The sequence below is a fragment of the Glycine soja genome, chromosome 18, assembly GCF_004193775.1.
Source record: "Glycine soja cultivar W05 chromosome 18, ASM419377v2, whole genome shotgun sequence".
Lineage (NCBI taxonomy): Eukaryota > Viridiplantae > Streptophyta > Magnoliopsida > Fabales > Fabaceae > Glycine > Glycine soja.
This window is the reverse complement of record NC_041019.1, coordinates 51,434,425-51,456,934: the sequence shown is the minus strand read 5'-3', so window position 1 is coordinate 51,456,934 and position 22,510 is coordinate 51,434,425. Positions and strand designations below refer to the sequence as shown.

General features: G+C 33.5%; 3 protein-coding genes and 1 long non-coding RNA gene across 7 annotated transcripts; 2 read left to right on the top strand and 2 right to left on the bottom strand.

Annotated features, from left to right (window-relative positions):
• Positions 1 to 347: 347 nt before the first annotated feature.
• LOC114395388 (flavin mononucleotide hydrolase 1, chloroplatic-like) lies at positions 348 to 3,366 on the bottom strand. Of its 2 annotated transcripts, XM_028357154.1 has the most exons (6): positions 2,960 to 3,366; positions 2,401 to 2,452; positions 1,825 to 1,939; positions 1,680 to 1,750; positions 1,370 to 1,457; positions 348 to 646 (listed from the first exon to the last, which is right to left on the bottom strand). In XM_028357154.1, exons 1-6 carry the CDS (start codon positions 3,275 to 3,277, stop codon positions 523 to 525), a joined length of 768 nt encoding a protein of 255 aa, XP_028212955.1. In that variant the 5' UTR covers positions 3,278 to 3,366; the 3' UTR covers positions 348 to 522. The 2 variants fall into 2 exon arrangements, with proteins under 2 accessions (XP_028212955.1, XP_028212956.1); XM_028357155.1 differs by lacking the exon at positions 1,370 to 1,457.
• Positions 3,367 to 4,606: 1,240 nt separating this feature from the next.
• On the bottom strand, positions 4,607 to 15,676 carry LOC114395091 (N-terminal kinase-like protein). Its single transcript, XM_028356790.1, has 21 exons — positions 15,373 to 15,676; positions 14,714 to 14,812; positions 14,451 to 14,602; positions 13,924 to 13,996; positions 13,715 to 13,837; positions 13,257 to 13,365; positions 11,965 to 12,044; positions 11,736 to 11,817; positions 11,382 to 11,521; positions 11,177 to 11,287; positions 10,924 to 11,040; positions 10,729 to 10,818; positions 10,045 to 10,098; positions 9,618 to 9,692; positions 9,439 to 9,514; positions 9,243 to 9,342; positions 8,803 to 8,872; positions 8,053 to 8,126; positions 6,662 to 6,768; positions 5,763 to 6,014; positions 4,607 to 5,227 (listed from the first exon to the last, which is right to left on the bottom strand). Exons 1-21 carry the CDS (start codon positions 15,496 to 15,498, stop codon positions 4,965 to 4,967), a joined length of 2,373 nt encoding a protein of 790 aa, XP_028212591.1. The 5' UTR covers positions 15,499 to 15,676; the 3' UTR covers positions 4,607 to 4,964.
• LOC114395095 lies at positions 14,860 to 15,888 on the top strand. The gene is made up of 2 exons (XR_003662945.1): positions 14,860 to 15,032; positions 15,317 to 15,888. It is a non-coding gene; the product is annotated as an uncharacterized LOC114395095 (long non-coding RNA).
• Positions 15,889 to 16,655: 767 nt separating this feature from the next.
• Positions 16,656 to 22,438, top strand: LOC114395094 (protein TRIGALACTOSYLDIACYLGLYCEROL 3, chloroplastic-like). Of its 3 annotated transcripts, XM_028356793.1 has the most exons (11): positions 16,664 to 17,153; positions 17,344 to 17,472; positions 17,979 to 18,074; positions 18,389 to 18,466; positions 18,550 to 18,611; positions 18,759 to 18,834; positions 19,057 to 19,164; positions 20,143 to 20,318; positions 20,424 to 20,508; positions 21,228 to 21,342; positions 22,004 to 22,114. In XM_028356793.1, exons 1-10 carry the CDS (start codon positions 16,965 to 16,967, stop codon positions 21,291 to 21,293), a joined length of 1,065 nt encoding a protein of 354 aa, XP_028212594.1. In that variant the 5' UTR covers positions 16,664 to 16,964; the 3' UTR covers positions 21,294 to 21,342; positions 22,004 to 22,114. The 3 variants fall into 3 exon arrangements, with proteins under 3 accessions (XP_028212596.1, XP_028212594.1, XP_028212595.1); XM_028356795.1 differs by lacking the exon at positions 19,057 to 19,164 and having other exon boundaries at positions 16,656 to 17,153; XM_028356794.1 differs by lacking the exon at positions 21,228 to 21,342 and having other exon boundaries at positions 16,668 to 17,153; positions 22,004 to 22,438.
• The last annotated feature ends 72 nt before the right edge of the window (positions 22,439 to 22,510 follow it).

The window sequence follows — 22,510 nt, the reverse complement described above, 5'->3', positions numbered from 1 at the left end:
AGGTCGATATATTGATAGAGATTTTGATAAGGACTTAATTAACGATTTTTAATCGTGAATTCAGAAAAGAAAGAATAAAATAAGATATTCATCTTATTCACCAAGGTGAAAAGTTAATCTTGTTACATGAGGATCGATTAAATAGGGTGTAGGAAGTAGGACTAGGAACCACATCATTTTATGCGTCTTACATGACTTTCACCAAATAATAAAAGTGGATTTAGAAAGTATGTCAAAGTGTATTGTTAATATTCCTCATGATATATATTCAGTATTGCCTTGGTCCAAAGGGGTGCACCATGTCTCTAAAGTTATGAGTATACTCACCTAGTTCATTTTCACTCCTATAAGCACAGCTAAGAAGATAAATATGTATTGTTGTGAGGGTAAAAAATAAGAAGTCACTTCTACAAGTTCAATAGCTTGGCATGAATGGAATGTAAAATTATGAGTTTGTTATTTCCCCTTTCTACCAATAAAAATAAATTGGTTTAGTTAAGAAACAGAATCAAATAAAATAAGCTATCTATCTTCATTTGTTGAGATGTCAATCCCCATCAATGGCAGTTTTTCACACAGTGAATTGACATTCTGGAAATGTACCCCTCTGATGCCAACTTCAATTGCTGCCTCCACATTTTTTTGCCTGGGACATTAACCAATTCAAATAAATCCCAACTCTTTAATCCACCACACATTTTATTTACATAAACCATTTATTTTGTGATTTTGTCACACAAACACCGAAAGAGCGTCACTTCTTTCTTAAGAATCATTAAAAAAAAAAATTAAAATATATTTTTCGACCGTATAAATATGATTTCATTTAGTTTTGATGTTCTTAAAAAAAATTATTATTGTTAGTCCTCATGTATTTTAATTTTTTTTTAAAATGATCTTTATCGTCACCTAGAGGTGACATGACATGCATCTAACCATGTCACGATAATCATTATTTTGAGATGACATGTGATGTTGCATGATCAGGTAATTGTATCACACCATGGTTACATGATGATAGAGACCATTTGAAAATATTTTAAAATTTATGAGGGCCAAAACCTAGAAAAATAATTTAGAAGACTAAAACCACTAGAATCACATTAAAAACATATTTTATCCTCCGAAAAATCATTGTCACAAAAGATTAAAATCAAAAAATTAGATTGTGAGAGGGAGGAAAAAGAAATAATCTGCTGGGATCACAAATGTCTGCTTCTTGAGAGAGAGAAATTGATATTGGATGTCAAGATGCTAGAACATAAAACACATACACATGCATATAGACCTATATATGAATGTAGCACAGATAAATGATATGATACTGTGGTTCCTGATAATTGATCTAGTGTATAATGAGAGTAGGAACCTGTCATCTACGAAAATACAATTTGTTGGATCAACTTTAAGATGCCTGACAACTTCCTTATAGAATTCAGTATCAGGCTTCCTCTTACCTGAAACACATTGTAAATGAGTCTATATTATATAAGTTTAGCATAGCAGGATAGGTTGAATGCATGGTTTAGCCCTCACTAACAAACAATAAAGCATAAAAAGGAAAAAGTAGAGAATCGTGAATTTGTTTTGTCCCACTAATCTAGACATCATCAAATGAAAAAGATGATCAATACAAGAGGCATAAAAATAGAGAAAGGGAGAGAGATTATGTATTATACCAAAAGCCCACGAACAAAACGTCCACGATAAATATTTTGATAGTTTTAACTTGTCTTCAATCAACTGGTACCTACAATTCAAAACATTCAGTAGGATGCCATGAAAAGAAAAACACAAATCACAATAGAAAAATAACTGTCTTACCATATAGGATAATTTGTAAAAGCATGCATCTCATAGTTATTTAGCTTTAAGGAAAGAAGCAACTGTTCGATGCCTTCTATGTATGAATATCCACTTCTCATACAAGTTTTAAGGCCTGTCCGTAAATTGGAAACACACATGCAAATCAGTAGCTTTATCAAAATCAACGGGGGCTTGGAGCACAAGAATGATAGGTTTGGCCTACTTTAGGAGTGTTCTTATTGAATTTCAACAACTGTTACAACTTCCAGGATAAACATTAACTGTACAACTTCCAGAAGGACCAGAACATTTTTTATAGCAAAAGTAACAAAAAAGCTAACACGTTCTGGAGTGTATATAATACTGTAGACGTCAAAGAAGAACCGTGGCCGATTTTCAGCTCATCTGAATCAGATTGATCTTTAACTAAAATCTCAAAATATGCAAGTTCTAATTGAAGAAAAGAGAGAAAGAGATAGATTTTTAATGTATTAAAATTAAACGAAAATATACATTTATGATAAAGTTATGTCTGTTTAATTCAACACAAACTTGATCAACCTCTACTAGCAACAAAATCTTAGACCAACCAACCTTCTAAATCAAAATCCCTTCCGTCCTTAAAAAATTTTCTTGCTAGCTCCATCTGGAAGAAAATGAGACAGATATTAATAAGAAAACAGTTGTTGAAAGCAGAGACTGTCAAACCATTCTATGATTCTAAGAGATTAGAAAGTATGAATAAAGTCCGGAGCAATACAAGCAATGTGGTTGGTTGGATGAAAATGGGGGATTTTTTTAATTTTTAATTTTAATTTTAGAGCAAAGTGACCTTTGTCTCCCTTTCTCTTGAACCAAACCAACACAAGTGAAACCTCTCCTTCCCTCATCTCCCCTCCTGTCCATTAAAACCCCTCACCTCCTTTGAATCATACACAATACTAATAGAAAATTCAAAATGACCCTTTACCCAAATATGGCTGCATAACATGTTGAGTAGAAGATATGCATATAAGACATGACAGAAAGCTTGGTAAATCTCTCAAACACCCCATGTGCAATTCAATTTCTGCAAAAAGCTTTGACCTTTACACATACCAAGAAAGAGGGTCCATACATTGCAGCAGTGAATTATCAAAGTTGTTTTTTTTACCTCATCAATGAGACCCTTTTCAAACTCAATCCAAGCAGTGGGGTGCTTGCAATCTATGAGCTCCTTCAGAGACATTCCGAAGAAGGCAGGGACATCTTGGTAAAAAGGGTCACGAACAAGGGTGTCCATGATATCAAACAGCAGAATTGGAAGCTTCCTTTCGTTGGTGGTGGTGTTGTTGGTCAATGCCATGCTAGTGATTGAATATGAAAGTGAATGTTTCAATCTGAATTTGAGACACAAATGTCTGGTGGGTCTTGTTTGGAACAAAAAACAGATTGAGATTGAGGGTACTCCAACTCCTCCCATTAACACCATTTTCGTATCTCACTGTAACTCATTGCATCATGTTGCTTTCACTTCCTTTGTTCTCTTCAATATTCCCTCTGGTTTTCTAGGCCATAATAAACCATTTAGTTGTGTTTTAATATTTTATTAATAAATTTCGTGTATTTTAATAATTGTTTTTTTGTTTGTTTGTTTCGTTAAGTTGTCATGTGCACGATGGATGGTGGTCGTTCAATAATGGACGGACCATACATCATTGGGCATATTTGAATTTTCTATTAGTTTTCTTAATGACTCATGAAATTTTATTTGTAGTCCTTTTTTTATTTTCGCATCTCTTCCCTTTTTTTTACAAAATACTTTTCTTTAAACTAATTTTGTATTTAATTCCCGTTTTTGGAATGTATTTAATGTATTCCTAAATTAATTTCTGGAATATTAAACAGATTTAAAAAATAATTTCGAAAAAATTACAAATTTCTAAAACTATTTTTCAAAAATACAATTGACTGGTTTACAACAACACAATTGCAGTTAAAGAAATGCAACTGCTGGAACAGCATGCTGATGGCCTGATAGTTCTTACGAAATGTAAGGTGAATGTTTATAAAACTGATTTTGAAATGAAATGATGTATATTTAAATATTTTTTATTTTATAAACAAGCTTCTAAAAAAACTTAGTCTCAACACATTTAAGTTAATTTTTAGTTTTTTTATTACTGAAAAACATGTTTAAATGATCAGTATCTAAACTTTTTTAGTAGCTTTTAACATTTTTTGAAACCCTAACTTCTAATTTTTAATTTTTTATATTTTCTTTTATTTTTATTCTTAATATATTTATTCAATTTTTTAGTTACCTCTTTTAAATAAATCATGATTTTATTATTTTTTTATTATTTTACATTTTTAGTTGCTTCAACAATTTAATTTTATCAAATACTTATAATTTAATAAATTAATTTTTCAGCTTTTAACTAACTTTCTAACAAACTTTTTAATTAATTTTATCAAACATAACCTTAATATATAGTAATTTTTTATTTAATACAAAAGTTACTTAATTACTTCAATTCAAAATTAACTCTAAACTTAAAAAGTTAAAATCAATTCTTTAATATAAAATCAAATATTTACTTAAAATCACATTAGTCCATAGTATTTCAATATAATTTTAAATAATCCAATGTGAATCCAAATATGCACTAACTATGTTTCGTTTTTAATCTATTTCCGACTCGCATGAAATTTGGCGCTTGTCGTCTTGTCACATTGAAAAAAGAGACATGACATTTGCAAGGCATGCATGCAAGTGCACAAAATTTGAACCGTAAATAGTAAGTTTAAGTAGATCCAGTCCTAAAAAACTTCCCTGCATATGATCAAACTAATTATATTACATCTAATTGTTAATTGTTCGTCAAATAAGAAGGTTAAAACACCCAAAAATATAGCAGATATACCACAGCCTTGTTGCCTTACAACAATTCAGAAGATGCTGCCCCAAAGATTTCCCTTCAAGTAAAATTCTTGACATACAAAAGAATAGTATTACAAATCAATTTTGTCAACAAAATCACAAATGTAATTCATATATCATAGAGACGGGTCTTGTATTTTAACATGATCACTGCCACCATAAGAAAAGGGCAACTAGCACTAAGATTAACTCTTTCACTGTTCCTTTGGTTCCTTGGAAATTTGGATTACATGCCTTATGATGTCCGGTTTATACGCTGAGCACCTAATTTTGGAGCAGCAGGTTTGGCTCCCCTACCTCTGCCAGTCGATAAGGGTTTGGCCTTGGTCGTGGGTGCTGGAGCAGCAATGGCAGCCCAAGGATCATCATCATCAGTTTGAGCTGATTTCAAATTTAAAGGTCTTGCAGTTTTTGGAGCAGGAGCAGCTATAGATCCCCACAAATCATCATCCTCATCCTTGTTCAATTTTGGTGTACTTTTTGATAGCAAATTCGAGGCTAAAAATAATAATAATTAAAAAAAGTAATTAATGCAATTCATGTATTTAGGCAAATGAATATACATAAGAATTTTCCTGGAAATTGCAAAACTTTCATGTACAGATCACAAGCTGCAGAAAATAGCAGTAACATCTCTTAAACACTCTGTATTTTCTTCAGTAATACTATCTACACAAATGACAAAAGATCACATTGCATTTCTTAGTGAGATCAGTAATTTAACAAAAATGCCAACCCAACATTTAGTCTGCAAACCTGAATTAGGAATTCATACATTCACATCAATCCCTTTGTGGATCTTGTCCTTATTTATAGGCATAAAACATGCAACAGTTTTTCCACTTCTGGTACTTGTCATTATTTATCAGGCATAAAACAAGCAAAAACAAATTTTCAAGGCATTCTGTTCAGGTTTGGCATAACCATAGATGTAACTTTCAATAAGACACTGAAAATTATTAATACTGATAGTACTAGTAACTAGCAGTAATCGAAATTCATACCAAAATACTAACAGACAAATAAAGCATACCTTGTTTTGTATGTGAAATAGGTTGAGAAACAGGCCGCCTTTGAGCTGCTTGAATGTTTGCAAGAGCTGGCTTTGACTCTTCAAGTGGTTCCAGATCATCCCACCCATCCCTGTCACTTCCATGCTCCTCATCAATTCCATTCTCAAGTTCCCCCCAGCCATCCGTTGATGTAGGAGACGTAGGCACAGGGTGTTCAGCCAAATCTGAGGTAGAGTTTACACGGGCTGGTGCTGTTGATGGCGTCTCTATACCTAATTACCGCCAAAAATTAAATGAAATAAACATGGGTAATTGTTGAAAACACACTCATGAAAATAAATAAGGCATCTTCAACATATCAGATATAGAAGCAGAGTTCTAGAAAAAAAAGGATATGAAGATTATGGGCGATATAATATCGTTAGTTGTATCTTCCCCCATGTTTTTCCATTTTTGTTCCTTTCTTTCTCTTCATTCAATAGTTAAAATAAAATTACATTAATACAAAATCATATCTGCTGAATCCTTAAAGAAAAACGTGACATCAACTTAGTCACTCAAACATGAAAAGTGACAGGACTGTAAAAACACTGTTTATTCATCCATTGATGGAGGGACTGATTGATGTCACTTTCCTAAGAAAAGGAACTAATTCATGTTACTCTCAATAATTTAGGGACTAAATTAATGTCAACTTTCTTTGGAGGACCAAATAAAAACTTCACTTTCTACGCTTGATAGAACAAATTAAACTAAATTTTCTTGGAAAGAGCAAAATTATGTCACTTGTATCATAAAGGGTTTACTTTTTCTACAAGCTCTTTGTTAATGAAACTAGAGAAATTGACAGATACACCACACTGTCAATTTCATTGTTTCCTATGTTCTGTTATAGTTTCACAGTTAGGATTAGGCATACCTGCGGTGCCATTAGAAGATGTTGAAGTAATTGCAGTTGAACTTGCAGAAGCAACTGGAGCATGATCAGAAGGTTTACCCTTCAAGGTCAAAGAACTCATAGCCCACCTGAATGGTGACAAGGGTTAAATCAGTACCAATTTCTTGATGAAAATGCATATATTGTGAGAGGGTAATTGATGAGAACCAATAATAACTATCATGAGCAATCATGTATTATTAGATGCAAGTGTAATAATAATGTCATGTTAGCAGTTATGGGAATAAGTTAGAAACAGTAATGTATTGTTAGAAAATGTGATAGATAATAACTTTTCCTGCATTAACAGTTCAGTATTAGAATTAGAAACTATCTTGATGAAAGTTATCATAGAAATGACTGATGACAGTTATGCACAAGGGTATATTTGATAGTAGGGTACAGCAAGTGTATCGCTGCATTGGGTGTGATTTCTGTCACTTTTTTTCTGGTGCTATCAGTAATATGCCTCATGAAATTGGTAGATCTACATCTACTAATATTGGGTCTCTACAAATTCAACTAGTTTTTATATCATGAATTTGCAATCAATTCATATGCTTTCCAGAATATAGACAATCTCTAGTGTTTTAACTTTAAATATCATTGTTGAATTATGAAGTTCTAGATACTGAGGAAAGGAATTGAGAGAAGAAAGACTTCAAATAATATTTTCTTCATATAGTGATGTGCTACAGTTAGATGATAAACATGAAACATTAACACTTATTTATACTAATACTAGACCTTAATTTTACAAAACAACCAACTTCCTAAAGATAAGATAAAATCCCTAAGGATCCTCGAAAGATAAGATGAACTAAGATGTGCTGTTATAACATATTCTAAGATAAAATCAAGATACTCTTGGATATTTTTCATATATATTCTAACAATCATATCATAAATATTTGTATACAAATATGAATGTACACATGCATGTGTATACCATCAGTAAGAAGTTAAATGCAAGCTTTTAACCACCATCCGTGATCCTCCCCATTTATCATATTATATGTGGCCACTAAATTAAGAGTTTAAAAATAGATTATAAAAAAACATATTAATTAAACTCTTTATAGTAAAAATATAAACAAGAATCAGCTATTATTATGTATGTGCATTTTCAACTGGCACTGATATTAAAGAAAGAGGGTTAACATACATGTGTGTTTGGGTTAAGTTACTTTGGCTTTCAATTTATTGATGCAAAATACTTGAGAGGTTTTTTACATAAAAGCTATTTTCGAATGAAAAATAAGCTACTCTAGACATACTAACACAGTGCAATCTAACATCAGAAGTTCATCTTAACTCTCTCTCCATTGCTTAACATTTGAATTTTCAATCACACACAGTTTGGACTGACTTACCCAAGCAAACTAGCATTTCCTGGAACAGATGAGCTTCCCACACCTGCAACACCAGTGGTATCTGCTGCATTTGTCTTCAACAGAAAATAGAAGAACACCAGCATCACATTAGATGATCATCTTCAAAATACACTATTGGTCTAGATAATGATTTTTTCTCAACATGAGAGTTTCCTTCTAATAGAAGATTGATAGAGTTCTGAACCATGATGTGGGCTTGGATTCAAAGTCCAAAGGTTGGAAGGTGTATGTCCGTAAGAAAAAGGCAATTAGAAATGGTGAGGAATAAGGGGATGCTGAGCTGTCAAGTTGGTTAGTAGTGGCAGGAAGGGACATAGGGAAAGAAGGGAATGATGGGGGGGGAGATATTTTGGGTTTGTTGTTAGAGAAAATACTATTTTCTCTTAGGAGCTTACACTCTGGACCTCGTAAGGAGCTTAGGCTTTGTTTTTCCTTGGTTCCTAAATTCTAATACAGTATTTCTTCATTATTCATTCATTGATATCTATCAAAGACATTTTTAATTAAAAATTTAACAAAGGATATCAGTAGTGGGGGATAAACGTATTATCAGAGGTGAAGTGTAAGCGATAGACATGAATTGATTAAAAAAGTTAGAAGTAACACGAGCACACACATATAAATTCAGCCTGCACACCTAATTTCTTCTAAAAGATATACATTACACACTGGATGATTTAGGAATCATGATAACTATAAGAATAATAGCCAAAAACAATTTCAGGATACCTTTTCATAATGTTGCTTTGCTATCTGCAAAAACTGATCAACAGCTTGAAATGCCTTAGTTCTAACATCACTGTTTAAACCATGACAAGAACAACATGCAATCATTGTCTCAATAAATGACCAAATAACCAACAGTACAATATAAAAATGATCTCTATTTGGAATATAAAGGCAAGAAACAACAAAGCATCACATAGCACAAGCATAAGTATAAGTATAAGTATAAATATAAATATACATACAAAAGAAGATCCACCACGTGCATATCAATATATAATAGGGGGAAAAGGTAATAAAGCAGCAGTGACTTTACAATACAAAAAAGATGAATCAATCCCCTAAAAATACTAATTAATGGGGTAAATTAAGTCGCTGAAATATTCCTCATCTTCACATGGTAAAGGAATTACAAGGAATACAAGCTCATAGTGAGATATAACCTGTCAGGATCAATTGTGAGCACAACAACATTAGGAAGAATCCGGGTTGCAACTTCAGTGATGTCATAGTAGGAACTGGTGGCACATAAAGCCATAATGCCTGAAAGATAAAAATTCAAAATTATGTGAAAAGAATGTTGGAAGAAAAGTGTAACAATGAAGAAGAGTTATAGATACATGTGTATGATTCTGATACCTGCTCCTCTAGCAGGTGGAAAAGTATCACGTAATGCACGGACTGTAAATGCATTAATCAAAACTCTTTTTCTTGTCTGCAAAATAGCTTCCACGTTAATTCACCAAAGAAAAATATCCTAACATTATTAAATAAAACACAGCACACGGTTTGAATTTCAGAGCACATTTGGAACATACTCCTTCGTTTAAGTAACTTCCAATATTGCCTAATAATATGGTAGTATTTGTTCTAATTGCTGGCTCTTCATCAACCTACAAAAAAATACAAATGGTATACATTTTATATATGGAAAACCATGAAGGCATGAACATAAAGAAGCAAATAATAGAAATAAAAATGCAGATTTTTTTCCTAAATAAAATGCTTGCATACCAATCAAAGTTGGCAGTCAGGTTATCAGTAAATTTTGAGAGATAAGAGATGTGAAGCACATATGCTTCAAAAAAGGAGCTGTGTCCTAATCAATACATTACAAAATTTTAATAGGACACTTCAAAATTTTCTGTGTCATTATATTGGTCTCTCACGTCCAAGATTCTTAGAAACAGTCTAAAACATTTTTTTAAAAAAAAGGGTTTACAAAAGAATTGGTTGAGGCAGTACCTGCAACTTTGACAGATACTTCAATAATGACCCTGACATTGTCCTTTGAGACAACTGCAATTATGAAACAAACCACATTTTAACAAACAATTGTGCAGTGAAGTTTCACCAAATAAATAGACTATAAAATTTGGGAAAGGAGAGTGGAAAAAAACAAAGAAAAGGAACAGTTCAGGAAGCAAGCTCTAAAAAGTACATGATACTTTAAGAGTCAATTAGAATTTGATGACCATTTAGTATTACAAATACCAATCTAATGTAAACTATGCATCTCATTGAAGTGCATTAAACATCCTTTATGTAAACCCAATCTTACAATTAGCATATTTGAGCATCTTAGAAAACATTATTAAAAATGCATATTGAAAGAGGTGGTAAGATAAACCAAAGAGCAATAAAAGATCTGTGCTATTTCCCCAGCTCTGAAAAAACTTAGACCTCTGTCTTATTAAAGACAATAACTTACTGAACAAAGATAATGTTACAAGTGCCATCCCTTGCCTCAAACAAATATTTCTTCTATGTAAGTTTCCCAATAATCAGGTCAAACATGCTATACAAACACAATTAGCTATAAATGTTATATGTATCTGGCATTCCAATAACACCAGTAACACTTTTAAATTTTAAAAAGAAACCAGGGCAAAAGCAAAATCCATTTATATCAATATATAACAGACATACCTTTGGAGCCAGAATTAACATAGACTTAAGAGTCAGTTCCCTGAGAAAAGCAGATGTATCGGAGAACCCAGTAGCAACATGAGGGTAAACCTAAGAATTTCAAAGTATCCACATTGTCAACATGAATGTTTGTATATATTGTACAAAAAGGAATTGTCAAGAACAAAAAAAAAAGTAGAGAAATTGAGTGCATACTTGTTCATCAACAGCTTGTGCTGATAAAGACTCTCCATATTGATCAATATGTTGAAGAAGGGCAACTCGTATAGCTCGATCATTGGAGGCAAAGAGTTTTACAATTGTTGGAAGTACCTAGATATGAATATTGAAATCCAATAAAAGAATGGGACTGAATCCTAATTAAAAAGAGTAAAATGGCAATAAAAGTATGCACTGTATGAAAGGGAAAAGAAAATCATTGGCATGAAAGTATGAAATTATAACTTACCTTGACATTAAACTCCTCAGCTGAAAGCCAGGAACCCATTTTCAACAATGCAGTCAAAGCTGAGGCAGCAGCTGAACCAAATTCAAGGGCAGAAGCTAATAAAGGAAGTAACTGTGAAAATAAAAAACATAAGAATCGTAAAAAAATTGGATAACAAAGGTTGATCCATTTATAGTTTATAATTAGAAATTCAACAGAAATATACCTTCTTCAACACTATCTGGCGAGGAAGTTGCTCAGCTAAATTTGGAAGCTTGCGGAAGAAGGTGTCTCTCTCTACACTATCTTTCAAACTGAGAATTTCCATGAAATGTATCGTGTCTACCAACTTATTTTGAAAATATTCTGCATATCCATTATCGAAAAACTCAAACTATAAAAAGGATATGATTGCAGAAAATTATATCAAAAGCACAAACTATGAAAATCATCAAAACAAGAAAAGCAAATGTTTAGATAAAATGAGTTACATAGAATACTAAAGCAAATTTTCTTTCTTGTTTACTGGTGATCATGAAGCAGAAAAATCCCCATCTATATTATATCAAGGAGCACTCACCGCTGTTTTCTATAAGCTTTGATGTATTTAATCTACGAGAGGGCATGGAACTCAATAGTCGTTGGTAATCTGGAAGCAGAGACTGTGACAAAAAAAAAAGTAACATATAAAGATGAAAAATGATTTTTTCAAAAGAATAAAACATAAAAGCAATCAGCAAACTAAAATGTCGTTAATTTCTATCTATGAAGTCATAAAATAAAATAAATAGAAAAGAAAAGTTGCTGACCTTCGGAATGGAACCAATGTTGCGTAACTCCTCTGTTTTGCCCAACCTCAATCCAGAGAATACCTCATAGATTAGGCAACCTATAAAATTATGATTTTTAAATATGTTAGAGAGGTATACATAGAAAGGAAAAGACAAAAAATATTCAGTAAACCTACAACATCTGTCCAAGTTGACATAATTTAAACTAAAACTACTCACTGTCCCAGAGAAAAGGTAGCCAAGTTCTTCTAACACACGAAGAAATTCTTAGAGAAGTTTCATGAGAAAGAAAAGTTTACATTAGTAAATATAGCATTGGGGAACACATCCAAATTTTCAGGTTCGCATGAACGAGATTATCAGCAAGACAACAACAATTATGCAAATGTAGATGTAAAATATTTCTATTTCTTTCCTTGATTACTGAATTGGCATTATGATCCCTTCTCAACAAAATGTGCAAGTAGAAACACCCCCAAGCCTGGGCCAAGGAGGAATTCTACTAATTGCATCTGCACTACGCAAACAACAAAACCAGGGAGTGATCGGCAAATTTATAAAACCAGATATATACTATAAAGACAGAGTGGGGCCTGGTTTTAGTCATAGATTGTTTGGTTATTAAATAAATGCTGAAAAAACAGTTCTTATCTGAGCTAAATATTAGATAAAACTGGTCTGATCCAACACTCTTTGTTTCCCTATTTCTAGTCCATATTTTCCAAATTATCTCTTCTCCATTTCATATTCCCTTTCTCTATCCTTCAGCAGGATTTAAGGATGGTTATCGGGTAAGATATAGTTATAGGTACCAACAATTCTCCAATGCCTGATTATTGGTCCCTATAACTTTTTCCAGATAAACATGCTTACTTTAATGACTTTAGAGAATCACAAACTTTGACATTTATATAAATAAATTTAATATTAAAATTAGTTTTGAAGTAGTTTGAACCACATTATGCCTGATCAAGAACTGGATTATTTTCACATGACCTTGTATAACCAGTACCATCTTGTCCCATTTTAAACGAGTTTTAAAAAATGCAAAACACCCCCTAGTTTAATTTCACAAACTAGAAAACAAATTTATTTAATATTCTCAGTGGAACTACCCAATTCTAAATGAAAACAAATTTGAAAATATATGCTGTGGTCATGTGACTAAATTTGCAAGAGGAGCTGAAATTTTAACATAAGCTAGAAAAAAGACACAAAAATAACAGATTGTTCCTGTGTTCTATTGCACCATATAAACCTAATTTGCTATCACTGTGAACTATCATCAAAAGGAACAGAAAACAACATACCCATGCCCCAAGAATCTATGGCCCATGGAGGAGACTTCTTAATTGCATCCCAGTCTGATTTTGCCAACTCCATTGGTTTGTATTGTGATCCAACAAGCCATGCATATTGCTGAACAGGAAGCATGAAAACTTGTGAGGACAATTTTGGTTTTCCTATTCCATATCCTTTATTTTAAAATTAACTTAGCCCAGATCAAATCATTACAAGGGAGCGTCTATAATAACAAATTTTTCATAAATCTAATTAAAGTCTTATTACGTTAGAGATGGCCAAAATTTGAGAACAAGTTTTAGTTGACAGACTCGAGTCGGTCAAAGTTAGCATGCCATGGCCTTTTAATCTCACACCAAGAAACTTCCACCCTCTAAAGTAAAGTAATTATTTCACTTACTGTAAATTCGAATAGCAATGCCAAAACAAACAAGACAATATTTTGCAAACAAACACATAAATTTACCAGCATTTGGCCAGAAGACATTTCACTGCTCCCATCAAACTCTGATAGAACATCAAAAGCATGAAGCTTCCAGTCCAAAGTTGGTGTCACAACGACACTAGCCATGCAAACGTTGCCATGAACCTGCAACAGATAAAACTTGTCAAGATATATTTAAAAAATAATAATAATACAAAATAAAAACAATAAAAAAGCTCATAAATACTCACAAGTTTACAATCATTATTCAAGAAGCTCACAGCTTTAGCTATTTGATGAAGACCCAAAGCATAATATTCATCCCTACATAGCCCAAACAAACAAGTGACTACCACTGATTACTCAACTCATGGGCCAATTGATACTTCAAAGTCACTCATACAAGGAAACATAAAAGGATGTCATGTGCAATTTTAGAACCTTATGCATGATATTAACAACTCAATTGATACATGAAAGTCACTAATATGAGGGGGAAAAGAAAGACACAAGTAAATAGTGATAATGTAAATAGTTTACATTGTCATCCAATCACAATTGTAATGTATAATAAGTTTGTTGACTTTTACAATAGCTAACTTTTTTTTTAAATGTACAATAACTAACTTAAAGTCACATCTACCTTATATTCTGATTGGTTGCTAGTGTAAAAAAATTTACATCGACGGTGGATAGTAATTGAACTCAAAAGACACTACATGTTTAGAACTCCATGCATAACACTACACGTTTAAATCACCAATAATGCAATTGATACCTTTGTGTACCTTCAAGCCCTAACTCCTTGATCTTCTCAGATAGTGGCATCACAGGCTCGGTCACAATATATATTGTAACCTTAGGAGAACCTGCATCATACGTCTCAATCTCAGTGCTGTGAAGAAACGACAAGATATTCGGATGCCTGACCTGAAAAAACAGTAACACCACAGCACAATCAATACAACACAATCCACAAAATACAAATCCAAACCAAAATAAATAGATAATCTGAAAATCAAGAATAGGAAAGTAACACACAGTTCGAAGACGCTTGACACCATTGCGTGCAGCAGCTAAGTGACCATCCTGAGCATTGGAGCCGGAGAGTGAGAACACCGAGACAGGAGAACCGTCATCCTGAGACAGTGACGTGGCAGTGTTATATATATAGGAATAATGACATATGTACACCTAATTGACACTTCATTTTTTTTTATGACAGGCAGAAAGTCCAAAAACCCTACAGGGGAACAGAGCGCAAGAACGAAACACCCCTAGCCTCTTTGGCTATAATCCTCCGAAGCAAGGGAAGACCAGACTGAAGCCAAGTCAAAACAAAAGTTCCTTGATGACCAAGGTTAGCTAAAAAATGCACACTGCGATTGGCTTCCTTCCCTATACACATGAGAAAGAGAAGGATTCCAGTCTATTAACAGTCTAAAAGTTCCTTGATTGACACCTCTTCATTTCACTGTGCTTCTCTTGTTGTCACATCATATTACCTATTAATTCCATACTTATCTCTTTCTTTCTAAAGGTGTAGATTAGATTTACACAGTGTATACACCTAATTCACACTCTCCGTCAAACTCACATCATATTGCTTATCACATAGTTACTTGTATCTCTTTCTCTATCCAGGTGTTGATGAATCATTTATGAATATAGAGTGGGGAATTGTGGTGGAGTGAGAGTACCTTGGAGGTGCCGCGAGAATGAGTCCAAGAGCCCCAAGCAGAAGGGTAAGATTCAGCGATGGTGTAAGGGAGATCCTTGACGCCGGTGCCAGATCCGCCAACGACCTCTTTCAGGAATTTGAACATGCTGAATCGGAATCGTAATCGGAGAGTGAGTGCGGTGGTGGTGGTGGCGGTGGTGGTGGAGGTGGAGAGGAGAGGGCGTTAACTACCGACGCTGGATGAATCTGATCCGGTGTTTCGCGGTCTAGTGGTGGTGCACAGGCGACACACACACACCTCTTTTGTATTGTCAACCAGACTTCAAAATAAAATGGCACGTGATAACAAGTGTCCTAAGAGATGTTTAATTCTTTTAAAAAAAATAGGACTTAGCATTAATATTTTTGTAATCTTTGTGTACTTATGGTTGTATGAACAAAGTTGATTTTTTATGCTTAAAATTGTATTTGACAACATGTTATAATGGATTATGAGGTGTTGTAATATGTTAAATTATTTTTGGTTATGTTTTAAGATCTGTGAAATAGGATAATTGGTTATTATTAAGGTATTGGATTTTAAGATTCATAGAATATTTTTTAGAAAAAATAACTTGGCTCTAAAATAATCTAGTATTGGTAGAATTAATCTATTATAAGTTCATAGCCTATTTTTTTTATTCTAATTACTTTTTTAATATATATTGTGATAACATATAAATTTGTAAAAAAAAAAAAATTTGAATGCCTTAATTGCTTTAATTTATGACATACACATAAATTTCTTCAATTACTTAAATATAATTATGAATTTTGATTTTTCAAATGAAATATGAATATTATCACAAACTTTAACTCAAATTACTTATTGGACTAATTTATGATACATGTCATACTTAAAGTTTTTTTATCTCTTAATATATTATGTAGGATTAAATTCAAATTCTTTCTCACAAACTTAATTACTTTGTTGTTATCAATTAAGTTAAACTCATTACATTGTTGATTACCTTTTATATATATATATATATATAAATCTAAAACAATTAAGACTTATCATATTATTTAAATTCATTTTTCGGACAAAACAATCAAGTTATCACAATAGTTGATAGAATGCCTGAATTTTGTTGTAATTTTTTATTATCTTTGTTTGATTCATATGGATTAAAAAAATAATTAACTTATGGTTAATATGTTACATATGTACCAATAAAATATATTAGATATGTAAAAAAAAAAAAAATGTAATGTAATAATGCGTGTGGAAGTTGGGAGTGAGAGCGACAAACCTTGATGATAGCTTCCCAATCCAAATCCAAATCCAAATCCAGGGCAAGCCTTAACTCCGATTGATAATTGGCTACAATTAAGAGAGAAAGCAACAGAATTAGGTCTCCCCCAACACCAACCTTCCACGAAACTCACTCTTTTTCTTCTTCTCAAAATCACCGGCCATTACCATTTGACCATCATCATCATCATCATTACACCTTTGAAACTCTATAAACCCCATATGAATCACATGCTTTCCACCTCATAACATAAAATAACCCCACTTATATAATTCATTATTCTCCCTTGTTTTTTCTTTCTTCATTCCCCATTACCATGGTTTCCCTTTCCACCACCCCTTTTCTTCCCTTCACTGCAAAAAATGCTTCTACTAGAATCCCTCCTCCCACATCATTCTCTTACAGCAAGCAACGTAGTAACAGGGATCCCAGGAAGGTTGTCTGCGCCTGCATCGCTCCTCCTCAAAACTTCAAGAGCCAGGACTCTTCCGCCATTCATTTCAATGTAAATGTCTTTAATTTGATTCATTCCTGTTGTTGCATTGCAAGTTCCTTCTTTTTTGCTTCAATGATCACGTGTTGTGTCCTTTTTTGTTGTTGGGGTTGGTGTTAAGTGAGTTCGAATTCCTGGGTAATCAGAAAGTTTTGTTTTTGTTTTTCTTCTTCTGGGTGGCTGACATCAAGGTTGTTGCTAGGGTTCGTCCAAATCAGAGCAATTGAGCACTGCGCGGGATCATGAGGATGATTCTGATGTTCTTATTGAGTGTAGAGACGTGTACAAGTCTTTTGGGGAAAAGAAAATCTTAAATGGTGTCAGCTTCAAGGTAAGGATTATGTACTTGACTATGACTCTCTTTTGGATAAACCTCTCAATAAGAATTGAGCTTCTCTCATAACTTAAAACCAATTTATACACTTAACTCTTATAGAAGCTCTTTCATCTAACTTATACAAAAGCTGAAAGTGCATAAGTTGATTCTAACTTATGAGAAAAGCCAAATTCATTTTACCCTTTTTCTTTTTCTTTGGCGTTTTGGTTTGCCCTTTTCATTGTTTTTTGTGGAGTGTGTTATCTAGCATGAAATGATGAAGTAATGAATGCTTACAACAAACAACCAAGCCTGGTCCATCGTGGTGAGGTTTGCCCAATGAAACAAACAACTTTGTTGAGCTCTATTAGAAACCTTTTTTTTTTTTTTTACAAATTCATTTAGGCAAAAAGGTGTGTTAAATGTAAACTAGTTGTAAGTGGGGGGAGGTCTTGCAGATTCAGAACTTGCTAAATCTTTTTGCTGTTTTTTCTTTCTCTTCTTTTTGACATAATGAATAGATCAAGCATGGTGAAGCTGTTGGAATAATTGGTCCCTCTGGGACTGGCAAATCTACAGTTTTGAAGATTATTGCAGGACTTCTTGCTCCGGACAAGGTAAACATATGAGGGCATGTTTGGATTTCTGTTGGGATGGTTTCAAAAGTATGCTTGAGAGTAAAATCAGTTTGGGTTATGTTTGGTTACCCCCTAAAAGTATGTTTGAGAGTAAAAAAAGTTTCTGGAAACTGAGTTTTGGAGAAGCAAGACTAGGGATACTTTTGGAAACTAGTTTGCAAAGTTAAGTTTAACTCAAACTTAAGTTTGCAAACTTTAATCCAAACATGCACTGATTTGGGATTTTGGGTATGTGATTTTAATTTCGAACAACTGAGTTCACTTCTTGAATGTTGTTGTTGTCAAATTGACAGGGGGAAGTTTATATTCGAGGTAAAAAGAGAGTTGGTTTAGTAAGCGATGATGACATATCTGGTCTTCGGATTGGATTGGTAAGTTTCAGAGTAATATGCAATATGCTAATTCTTAGGTTACGTTTTAATTGTAATTTTATTTTATTTTTATCTGTAAACAGGTTTTCCAAAGTGCTGCACTCTTTGATTCTTTGACTGTTCGTGAAAATGTTGGTTTTCTCTTGTAAGATGCAAGCTTAACTTTGCCTTTGAAACTTAAGTTCCTTTTTGACATTGTTGTTTAAAGGGTGATTTAATTGATTTGATTAAATTGATTTTATTCTTCTAAGATTCTTTTATTTTTTTGTTTCTGACCTGGTTAATTGTTTAGGTATGAACACTCAAGCATGTCTGAGGATCAGATATCAGAGCTTGTCACGGAAACCTTGGCTGCAGTTGGATTGAAGGTATGCACATGGTTCAAAACCATTAACATTAGGCAGCAGATACTGCATTAAAGGGTAGCAGTAATAGTATACATTTTCTTTCTGCAATTTAGAAAATTGCTTCATACCCGTACTGCTATTCACACTCTGCTTCCTTCCATTCTAGTTGCATAGCCATTATGTTTTCCACACAGACTAACTCCTCACCCCCCCCCCCCCCCCCCCTCTCCCCCCTTTTTTCAGGGAGTTGAGGATCGGTTGCCTTCTGAGTTATCAGGTGGGATGAAAAAGCGAGTTGCTTTAGCTCGATCTATTATTTGTGACACTACAAAGGAATCAATAGAGCCAGAGGTGTGTTAAGCTTCCAACCCTCCCTCTGATTAACAGCTACTCAATGCCGTTTCTAAGTAGCTATTAATTAATGTTTGAAATTCTTACTACCAGATACTCAGATAGGAGTGTCTTAGAACTTGAATTTTGACTATTTTGTTGGGTCTGTATGCTTCAAGCATAAGTGGGTCATTAGTTTCAACTTTCAAGCTGTGATGCCCAGGAGGGGGGCGGGTATCACTAGGCACTCCTAGTCTCCTAGGCTAGACCACATGGGAAATGAGTAAAGTGGAGAAGAGGGATTTGGATTGTGACAACCTTGCCTACATAGCAAGGAGGATAGGAAAGGGAAATGATTAGAAGTAGAGTAAAGGGAGAGAAAGGCAGGGCCAAGAACATCCAGTCATTCAGTAGTTTGGGGACCTTTGAGCCAGGGTGTGCAGACCCTTGAAGTTATGCAATTCTCTATCTTGTTTTATTATTTTGTGGCTGATTCTGATTGGTCATATTGCACCTAGATCTTCCTCTTCGACATCTCTAAATGCTGACACCTTGGTTCTGTATGTTGTCAGTATGCTAGGCATGGATCCCCTTCCTGACTCTTTTTTTCCTCTACAAACTAAATTCCCTCAACCACTTGTAGTTAGTTTTGGCCAGGAGACAATCTTTTGCATCTATTGCACTTGATACTATTTCCTAATCTTGTATGTTCAAAATTTTAGTATTAGTTCATCTGTGCCAATCATTACATCAAAGGAGAAACCAAGATAAATAGTGATAACCTTACACTGAGTTTCATATGAAGACTTTCCACTTTGTGTTAGTTACTAAAAAAATATTATCGTGGATGGCTTAAGTTATATGTACTGTAACACAAAACTTTCCAACTATGAAGATGCTTTTTGAAATCTCATGATATAACTTTTACTGTTATTCAATCAAAACCCTCCCCTTATCTCTTTTCTGTTTATAAAATAAACATTTTGTACTTCTGTATAGGTGCTCTTGTATGACGAACCAACTGCTGGACTTGATCCCATTGCATCTACTGTTGTTGAAGATCTGATTCGCTCTGTGCACATAAAAGGACAAGATGCACGTGGAAAACCTGGGAATATTTCATCTTATGTGGTTGTTACTCACCAACATAGTACCATTAAAAGAGCCATTGATAGGTAAGAATATTTTCATAATGATTGCATGTCTTCCTGTCCCCTGAAGCCTCTTAATTTGCCCAGAATTCATGTGTCCTGATATGCAAAGTTACTTCATAAATACAGATTGTTGTTTCTACACAAGGGAAAGATTGTTTGGGAAGGAATGACTCATGAATTTACAACTTCAACTAATCCAATTGTCCAGCAGGTTAGTTGTTTTGCTTTGTAAGGGTTAACAATGAGCTGTTTCTGAATTCTTTAATTGTGGGACCTCAATTTCCTTATGGATGATATTTAAATATACCATTTAGAGAGAGGCTCATAAAAGAAAAGACTACTTTTCTCCTCTTCAAACTTCAGATCTATTGTCCATGAGAGAAAGGTCCCTGGTTCACATTTTTTCAGGATCTTGTTTCTTACATAAGTCTTGCCTTGATTGGCTTTGTTGCCTCCTTTTCTTTTATTTTTATATTTGTGAGGGAGGCTAGTATTTTTCAGTTGAAGATCCTTTCTTTCCATGTTGTCCAAAGTTTTCAATCACTTTTCAGGAGTCACCAATCTTATTTATATGATCTCACATTAATAGAAGTGTGAGCACAATCTGAAACGGAAAATGAGAAATCCTTTCTGGTCATACAGACAGAAACTATAGAATATGCAAATTGCTCGTTCGATTAAGATACCATGGAACTAAGTAGATGGAAAAGAATTTGTGCTCAAGCCAAATTGTTGTGTTTAGAGTTGAAAACGATGGATAAAGTGGATGACCAGAAACCGCTATTGAGTGGCTGATGGCTGTGAATGCTTATGAAAGTGTACCGATAAAAATAATAGCTAACTGATGTTAGACTCTCGGTCATTTGATTCCCTCAAAGTAAATTGGACATGATGACAGTGTGTAACTTAGTCTGTGTTTATGGGAAGCAGGTCACTCGGTCTTGTGCAGGATTGTCGTACCGTAGGGGGTGTTCATTAGACCCGGAACCAACCTGATCCAATTATATTGGATTGGAGTCGAAACCGACCCAATCCAATTAAACAGGTCGGGTAATGGATTTTATTTTTTTAGCCCGACCCGATCCAATCCATACCATATAATTAAATTTATTATATATAATTAATTATCAAATACAAAACACATTAATTTTTACCTCACATTGTTTATTAAATTATTAAATTAAACCTCTCATTATTTTTTTCTTTTTTAAGTTATTTTTATGTGTCTTGATTTTGTTTGTTTTCTCATTCTAATACAATACTTTATTTCTATATAAAATAAAATATTGTATTAGCATTTAAATTATTAATTCTATTAGTAAAATATTATCACAATTTGATCTCTTTTGAGTGCATTTAGTTATTATATACTTACCAAATTTTAGGCAAAAAAAAAATATTATTCTAAAAAAGTATTTTTTTTACAAAATAATTTTTTTTTCTTCAAAAAAAATTGCAGAATCCTGACCCAACCCAATAAAATTTTTATTGGTTTGCGTAACGGGTTGAGTCAAACCCAAGCCAACCCAACCCGTGAACACCATACCATTGAGTTGTGCCAGATAGTGTGGGATGGTTGAACTAAACTGAACTTCCTTCAATTATAACGCTTCTCCATGTCCTTTTATTGTTTATCACATAATGCAATCATCTCTAAACTATTATGTTTATAACTGTTACTGTTATTTTTTGTTTTGCTGTGGCAGTTTGCATCCGGGAGCCTTGATGGTCCTATCAGATATTAGAACAGTACTGCAATTTTAAACTAGATAACATATGGATTATGGCTGGTCTTGGCTACTTCCATGGAGTGTGCAGATAAGAATGAGCAAAAAATTGTTTGCAACAAGGATTAACGGTCTTGTCAGGATTTTGGTATTAAATTCCAATTTGACTTTTACAGAATGGCCGTCTGCATTGGATTAGAAAGCCGGCAAGGACAGCTTTTTTTCTTTTTTTTCATTTTTAAGTTAGAGGACAGCTTATTCTTACTGATGACTAGATTCATTGGCAATAGAAGGTGCATATTGCCTGCACACCATATATGTTAGAAGAGATTGGTGTAACCCCATGTATTAAATATTTGTTTTATGCGGAAACTTGAAATGAAGTATTAAATAATTCTTCTATCTTTCGTGTAATACTTTTATTTTCATTAACTAATTTTAGTTTTACTTTCTTAACGAATGTCTCATAACACTCTTAACATTCTC